This window comes from Alosa alosa, chromosome 17 (genome assembly GCF_017589495.1).
Source record: "Alosa alosa isolate M-15738 ecotype Scorff River chromosome 17, AALO_Geno_1.1, whole genome shotgun sequence".
Classification (NCBI taxonomy): domain Eukaryota; kingdom Metazoa; phylum Chordata; class Actinopteri; order Clupeiformes; family Clupeidae; genus Alosa; species Alosa alosa.
Genome location: NC_063205.1, coordinates 7,928,815 through 7,937,854, shown reverse-complemented (window position 1 = coordinate 7,937,854; position 9,040 = coordinate 7,928,815). Strand labels below are relative to the sequence as shown.

Genomic DNA, 9,040 nt, shown 5'->3' with positions numbered 1-9,040 from the left:
CACTTATTATATAACCCTAAAACTAGGCAATGTCTTACACCTGAGCCACGTGAAGGGACACCACGTTGTTCGAAAACCTCTCCTCCTAAGTCAGGGATGCAGATGGGAGGAGGTGTCCCGCGTGAGCAACCTTAGCGAGGAGCACCTTTTGGCCCATCTAAACTATACGACCATGACCAATGATAATTATGATCTTGATTATATTTTTTACATGACTTTTCAGGCGCTAGAAATCTGAATGGGTGCTTGGGTGTCCAGGACTCCTATCTTAGAAAAACGGCTTGTTTTATGAGGATGGTGGAGCATGATTGCTCTCGGACAGATGTACAACTGATCCTGCAGCGTTGCCCGACCATGAGGATTCAGCCGGGAATGTGCAGTGGAACATCGGAGCACTGCTGTAAAGTGCGCGAGCTAGACTCGGCTGCAGATACGGATGAGAATGTATCCCTAGAAATACACGATGAATCGACTCGGGTGTGCCCCGAAACCCCAAAGCACAGGACACGGTTATCCTCTGGCTCAACTCAAGGTAGTGTAATCAACTTTACGCTTGGCAACTTTATCAGATGGATTCTCTTGGGTTATAAAAAAAAAGTTGACATGCGTTATACTTTAGATATTAGCATAGTCTAACGGAAAACTAACACGAACATTTGGTCATAGGGCGTATGTGTCGTTTATGGTTTGTCAGTAGAACATGATATGATTTTAAAACGAACACTGGCTATTCGAGGTGAAGCTTTAGTGAGGGGATAACGCCTCTGCGGAAACCTGTTTTGGGGCGCGGTTCGGTGGGGTCTGTCTGGATTGTCGTGGAAGTCTTGAGTTGTCAATTGTTATTGATGGGATAGCCTAACTTAATACAACAGCCACACGCCTAATGAGGGGTTGCCTCTGAAAATAAAATGTTCTGATAAACTGCAAATGATGCAAATACACATAGCCTACAGGACAGAATGTGTTCCTGATTAGGCTTTTATGCTTAATGAATTCAGCAGACTAATTAATGAACAGAGGGTAACCTGCATTGCACAGACTCGCACATGTTCTGTTCTGCATTTGTTTACTGTAATTTAAATGCCATGTAAACATGAGTTGGGGGTGTTTCGAAGTACCAGGATAATCAATATTTCAGCTTTCTACTTGTTTCTACAACTAGCCCTGTCAGTCTCCATATACAGTATGTCTTACATACAGGATTGTGTGTGTGTGTGTGTGTGTGTGTGAATGACTTAAGCGATGGGAGGAGCAGAAATATTTTCCTGTCACTTCATAACCCCCTCTCAAACTCTTTTATATTGTGGGCAAAGTGCCTGCCCATATACAGAGAATATTGCTTTTCTTTGACCTACCAAGTGCCAGACAGACTGAGAGACCAATCAGTCTGGAGCCTTTCATTGGTCAATAAAGGCCACTAGACCATAAGGTAGGAGGAAGATAGCATCCCGCTCAGGTTACACAGAGGGACACGGTTCCCTCTACATGTGCCTATTAAAGCAAAGATCTTGGAGCGGAGTGCTCTACATGTGCCAAGTGGATCCCAATAGCCGTATGTCAGTTTAAAGCAAAGATCTTGGAGGGGAGCGCTCTACATGTGCCAAGTGGATCCCAATAGGCGTATGTCAGTTTAAAGCAAAGATCTTGGAGCGGAGCGCTCTACATGTGCCAAGTGGGTCCCAATAGGCGTATGTCAGATCTTGGAGCGGAGCGCTCTACATGTGCCAAGTGGGTCCCAATAGGCGTATGTCAGTTTAAAGCAAAGATCTTGGAGCGGTTCCCTCTACATGTGCCAAGTGGGTCCCAATAGGCGTATGTCAGTTTAAAGCAAAGATTTTGGAGCGGAGCGCTCTACATGTGCCAAGTGGATCACAATAGGCGTATGTCAGTTTAAAGCAAAGATCTTGGAGCGGAGCGCTCTACATGTGCCAAGTGGGTCCCAATAGGCGTATGTCAGTTTATGTCAGATCTTGGAGCGGAGCGCTCTACATGTGCCAAGTGGGTCCCAATAGGCGTATGTCAGTTTAAAGCAAAGATCTTGGAGCGGTTCCCTCTACATGTGCCAAGTGGGTCCCAATAGGCGTATGTCAGTTTAAAGCAAAGATCTTGGAGCGGAGCGCTCTACATGTGCCAAGTGGATCCCAATAGGCGTATGTCAGTTTAAAGCAAAGATCTTGGAGCGGAGCAAGTGGGTCCTACATGTGCCAAGTGGATCCCAATGTCAGTTTAAAGCAAAGATGTCAGTTTAAATCAAAGATCTTGGAGCGTGCCAAGTGGAGCTCTACATGTGCCAAGTGGATCCCAATAGGGTATGTCAGTTTAAAGCAAAGACCTTTGAGCAAGTGGGAGGCTTATGTCAGTTTAAAAGCAAGATCTTGGAGCTACATGTGCCAAGTGGGTCCCAATAGGGCAATGTCAGTTTAAGTGGATGTCAGATCTTGGAGCGGAGCGCTCTACATGTGCCAAGTGGGTCCCAATAGGCGTATGTCAGTTTAAAGCAAAGATCTTGGAGCGGTTCCCTCTACATGTGCCAAGTGGGTCCCAATAGGCGTATGTCAGTTTAAAGCAAAGATTTTGGAGCGGTTCCCTCTACATGTGCCAAGTGGGTCCCAATAGGGGTATGTCAGTTTAAAGCAAAGATCTTGGAGCGGAGCGCTCTAGAATCTTTGGTTTAACATGTTCAATGAGTTCACTGAATGCAATACTTTTCATAACACCTCTACAGGATGTCATATCTTGGCTGTATTGCATCAATCAAAATTGGTAATGACATAGAGTGTTGTAATGATCAAGCCACATGTCAGCAGTTTTTGAAAGACTCATGCAGTCAGAGAGTCAATGTGGACCGTATGCAGTTCTGATGTTTTTTGGGTCACAGATAATATTTGATTTGTGTTACATAGAAAAAATCAGACCCATTTTATATCTGAAAACCTCTGACAGTCTCCTGCTGTTCAGTGCATTATTTAAAAATGAACCAGAAACTGTTTTTAGCCAGCGAACAGAGAACAGTGATGATCACATCTGCCAAAAAGAACCATTGTTCTGTCAACGACAGACTTAAAGAGAAGACACAACTGTGGATATTCACCTGATACATTTGTGTTTAACCATTCACTTAAACAAAGAAAAAGTTACAGTAGAGAAGTCTTCTGTCATGTTTTGAACTGCTCAGTACTTAGAGAGAATGGTCATTTTGTATGCAGTTTGCAGCTGCCTCAATTCCCATTCATAGATGTTGAAGTGGAACATGAGAACCATCACTTTGCCCTGTCAAAATGTCAGTCTGATTCCCGCTGTGACCTATCTGGCTCTTCTGAAGGGAACCAAGAGTAATTCCAAGGGATTGTTAAATATCTTGGCGACGTCTCCTGTCTGTCACCGGCCTGGGAAAAAAAGAGAACAGTGTGTTTGTCTCCTACAGACCGTGAGCCAAGCTGCGGCAGCTATAATGTATCCACGGGAACAAGCTACTACAGTTGTGTCAGCCAGATAACCATTGGTGAGTATGATTCAGAGAAACATACTGTCCATGCTGTTTTGTCTCTGATATAATAGTTAGAAACATGCTGTCCATGCTGTATTGTCTCTGATATAATAGTTTTGGCACAAAAGGCCACATGCATGCTAACAGTGAGTGGCAAAAGCATTGGAGATTCTGACTTATTAGATGTGAGCTCATTCACAAGAGATCTGAGCTCCTTTAAGAGAGGTGGACGAAAGTGTGAGTATGTACTGAATGGAAGGGTGGTGGTGAACAGACCAGACCAATTCAATTTAAAATGTACTCGGCTGATTAATGCTTGATTTACAGTAAGGTTTACCCAACCCTAACTTCCTAAAAGTGATTGGTGATTGATGTTCCCACTTACACATGTTGTAGTCTGTAGAAACCAATCTGTCATGTACTTTGAAGTTTAATTTGAAAGGCCAGAATAATAATTGCACATCTGTATCATAATTGGTCACATTATTCATTACTGAGGCACAGACTTGACAGTCAACCACAGTGCACTATGCGCTCAAATGGAAAAGCTAGAGCACAGTCAGATTTAGGTACCGGCTGAATGCAGATGCATTCTGGATTCTGATTAAAGCCAATCCTTGTACTCAGCAGAGATCGATCTATTTTAAGATATACAGAAGGTTCCTTAAAATGTTCCCCCTGCTTTGAGTAAAGGGAAGGGGGGGGATCAATGGGCTTTCACAATGCTGGGGCTTCTAAAGGAATCAATGCCCTCGCTGGCGTAATGATTAAAAAGGCATGTCTGTGGTGTAGAGTAGTTTTGTCAGCAGTGGGTAAGTAAGGTCAACATGGAGCTATTATTCTGTTTGAGCGCAGGAAGAAAGAAAAAGAAATAATGGAGTTTCTAATGAGCTGGCCGGACTGGTTGTTAAGTCCTGTGAGCTGTTCTTTAAAAGTACTGACTTGTGTGGACGTGACCCTGGTGTGGAGGGCATCACAAGTGGCAGCAGGGCCGGACAGTGCGGCCTCTCACTCCTCAGAGAGCTTTCTGGGCAGTTTTTTTTTCTGATGACTCTACCAGGGATATTGCTGATAGTCCAATAGACCACGTGGATCATTTTTAAAAGGTGGTTCTAAAACAGACACGCAAGTGCACAGCAGATGTGATGCATGCCAGTTCATTTGGGCAACATGAGCCAATTAGGTCAAAAGAGAGAAAAGAGAGTTAATACTGCAATGCATATTGGGAAGCTATGGTCCACACAGCATACACCATCCGATCAGGCAGTGAGAAGACAGTTCTCTTAAGCCTCCTTGCTTCATACAACTGAATTCAAATGGAACAGTCTTGTTGCCCTTAATCCAATCGGTTACAGTGGTGTTCGTCTGTGGAGATTTAATTTTCATCTCAAGCAATTTGTGTCTGAGGCTTCGTCCTTACAAAGGAATTTCTTTGGCTGGCGATTAGAAATATGTCTATTACATCACAATTCTCTCGAATCGCTTGCATTACACCCAAAGAGCCGAGAGACAATCACTGGATGTGAAGTCTTGAGTCATTTTTCTCACCCCCCTCTCCCCCCTGCAGGATTTGACCCGGAGGGCCAGGTGGCCATTGGGATCTCCCACTGGAAGAGGCCATACCCGCTAATGTGCCAGGCCTTGCCCAGCCCGGATGGGGTGCAGTCGGAGGCGGCGGCGTTCCCTGGCCTGATGGAGCACGCGGAGCCGGCGTCCTGCCCTGCGTCGCTCTCCATCACCCCACTGCCCTCCCCCTGCAGCAGCCAGGACACCATCAGCGACAGCAGCTCCAGTAATTACACACTTCCTGTTTACCACAGAGATAGAAAAGCTATTACACTGGCCTGATGTGACATGTTGTTTATGAAACCCCGTTATGTGACTGCCCTGAACTACTATCACACTGCATTTGTCCATTTTACTCTAGTCACTCACCTCCAACTTTCCGAACAGTAAAAGTTATTGGCTGGATAAAATATCTAAATCAAGTCCATTAAAGTTACTGTGATAACTACTATGATTGTTTACGTCAACTGGGTTTACACTATTACAGTTATCATGTAAAAAGTTGCTTTGTCTTTGAAAATTCTCTTTGGGCCATTCTCAGAATTTTAAATCAGTAACTGTCAATGATGAGAATATGGTCTTGGCATATTGTGCAAAAACTCTTGGAGCATTGTTAACGGAATGTTCCAGAGCAAAACCAACCTAGGGTCTATTTCCAGAAGCTAACAGGTTCAAACAGTTGTGAGGTTCTCTACAGACAAATAGAAGTATTATAAACATTGTAAGTGTTTCGAAAGGTTATAAAAATGTTTTTTTCCAAAGGGTGTGTTTTTAGCCTACTTTCGCTGTCTTCCTGTTGTTGCCATCTTGAAGGAAAGGCCTAATAAGTCGATTAACGAATGCAGCGCAAACCACAGTCAATGAACGCTATAGGAGAGTAGCCGTACATCTGTGTTTAAACAAATGCATGAATACTTAGCTGTTTGTGATAATATAGACTAGTATCGATATATTGATAGTATCGAGACCCAAACAACAGGAGTGAAGTACCTGGAGTATCATTCCCAAAGCCTGAGTAAGATAGACCATCATGCTGTGTCTGATGCTGTACTTGACATTTGATTTGAGTGCTAGAGAACCTACATTCAAAGGTGATGAGCACGTACATTAAAAACACTTAGAGGTTTAGGGGCTGCAGCCACCAACAAAAGCTTCAATAAATACACACTTCCTGTTTAGCTCCCAGAGCAGCTGCAGTCACATTGTCCTCTGAGATTGTCTATTGTTCATTGTTACAGTGAGAAAGCCTGTTGCACTTTTGCATAATGCTTAACAGGGTATCTCAGTTCAGCTCCTGCAGCACTGTCAAACTGCATTTGTCCATTTGTCCAAACTATATTTGTCGCCTCCAACTTACCAGAAGGATTTTTGGCCAGATAACTCAGTTGGTCAGGAGTCAAATAATTCCTGGAGACAAGAGATACTCTTTTCTGATTGGCTGATAGGGGGGCTATTAATCTTGATCCATATTAAGTTGGTCTGATTATATGTGTTTGATACAGTGATTGTTTCTGTTGATTAGATTTACATTATTACAGGAATCATATCAATAATTGCTCTGCAAATGGAAGTAGTCTTTGGGGTGTTTCTAGTCTTTGGGTTTTCCTGTATTGTGGGATATAGAGAGATAGCTATTACACTTGCTGCATTGTGTAACATGGCAAACACTGCTGTAATGTCTTATAGCATTGTTAAAAAGTTTCAGTCAGTCAGACAAGAGTTCAGTGGTGTGGGTAGCAGAAAGACTCTGACGTTTGATTGCAGGGGTGGAGTAGGAGCTGCACTGTAATCTCCCTGAGGAATCAGGAAGATGGACAGTCATCCCTGTTTCTGTTGCTGTGCTTGAAATTTGAGAGGGTGGTACAGTAGAGGACCTACAACCAAACCTGATCAAAGGAAATATGTACATAAAAAATATACCCAAGCCCCACCCAAGCCCAATTTCTCTGTAGTTGAACACACACACACACACACACACACACACACACACACACACACACACACACACACACACAGGTGTAAAGGCTTCAGAAAGTAAAAGTGTTTTTTTTTTTCAACCATTCACTTAATCAGCTGATTCTAGGTCAGGTACAGTAGATCAACAAATAATCGAATGTGTTAAGTGCACAGATAGAACCAATACATGGCATGACTTTTACTTTCTGAAGCCGGACTTTTACATCTCTGCACACACACACAGAAATGAGGAGATGCCACCCATAACAATGATCCATCCAACCAGTTAATATTACGTAACAGAGACTCCTTAGCCCTCCCCTCTTGACCAAGGCCATGTTTGTGCTGTTCTCCCCCCCTGGGGTCAGCATCATCATGCACCCTACAACAAACTAATTTATTTATTAACAAAATAATTCTCAATTCTTCAACATTTAAGGACACCAATTTTCTTTGTGAATGAATAATGTATCGTAAATAAATAAATGTTCTTCCTAAAAATACAGGGGGCATAAGTAAGGACACCTCTATGGGATTTTTTTTTTAAATTAAGGCATTAAGATCAGTTTCTAAAAGATTACATTAGATTAGATTCAACTTTATTGTCATTGTGCAGAGTACAATTACAGAGACAACGAAATGCAGTTTGTGTCTAACCAGAAGTGCAAAAAAGCAGAAAAGTGCAATGTGATACAAAGTAGGTGGTGCATAGACAGGACAAAAGATATACTGTAGTGCAGTGTAGACAGTAGTATACAGTTGTTTTCAGAAGGTGGTTTAGAGTAGTATACATTAAATATACAGTAAGCATGAGCAGTGTATTAGCAGTAACCTTATAAGAGCAGAATAAATATGGCTATGTAATATGAACAATGTGTGAACAACATGTCATGTACAGATATGTGCAATGTAGTGGTAGTACCATTATAGTAGTAGTAAGAACAGTATAGATATATGCAGTGTATTAACAGAATATATTACAGACAAACTGAATAAATATGGATAATTAGTATGAACCATATAAACAGATATGTACAGTAGGCTATGTACAGCAATGTGCAGTGTGGTAACAGTACCATTGTAGTGCAGAAACAGTAACATTACAATAGTATTAATAATAAGTGTGCAGGATGAATAGCAGTAGAATATGGCTATGTATAAGTGTAATTACAGTATGTACATTTGTAAATAAATAGACACTATGGATGGGATAGGGTAGTGCAGTTGTGGGGGTGCTGGGGGATGTCCGCCTCCTTGTTGTCCCTGTCAAGGCCTCAACAGGCACAGGCAAGGAGGCATCAGCCTGGGGCGGGGTGGTTGGTGATGGGGGCTTAGTTCGTTGGATGTATAAGTATATATACTTTTTTGATCCCGTGAGGGAAATTTGGTCTCTGCATTTAACCCAATCGGTGAATTAGTGAAACACACTCAGCACACAGTGAACACAGTGAGGTGAAGCACACACTAATCCCGGCGCAGTGAGCTGCCTGCTTCAACGGCGGCGCTCGGGGAGCAGTGAGGGGTTAGGTGCCCAGATGTCACCTGGATGCAGAGCTAGAGTTTAGTAGGGTGACAGCCGCAGGAAAGAAGCTTCCTCTGAACCTGCTGGTTCGGGTGCGGAAAGACCTGTAACGCCTCCCGGAGGGGAGTGGAGTGAACAGTCTGTGGTTGGAGTGAGTCTTTGATGATTATACATTATTGTTGATGCTTAATAAATGATGCAATAATATGTTTTTGATGAAGTAATATTTCCATTATTTAACAGTTGTTACATACACATTCACTAATGATTAGTTAGGGTGAGGATACATATTTTACAAATCACTTCCTAATACTATAATTCATGATTAACTCAGGAGTTACAAGTGGTTAGTTAATTATATATTGTGAGCTTGTCTAAAGTAAGGATGTTTTATGCCTTGCAACACATTTACAAATGAGTTTTAAAGTTTACATTTGCATTTATTCATTTCACTTTCACCCAAAGCGACTTACACATGTCAAGGAAATTAAAGGGCAAGGCCACATATG

The 9,040-nt window shown here is 42.4% G+C and overlaps 1 protein-coding gene across 1 annotated transcript in view; it reads left to right on the top strand.

Annotated features, from left to right (window-relative positions):
- The first annotated feature begins 288 nt into the window (after positions 1-288).
- The window catches only part of LOC125311068 (anoctamin-4-like), a 38,080-nt gene continuing 29,328 nt past the window's right edge, over positions 289-9,040 (top strand). Inside the window, 3 exon segments of the mRNA XM_048268879.1 lie at positions 289-532; positions 3,425-3,502; positions 5,055-5,279. Of these exon segments, the coding sequence (XP_048124836.1) occupies positions 289-532; positions 3,425-3,502; positions 5,055-5,279 (547 nt within the window).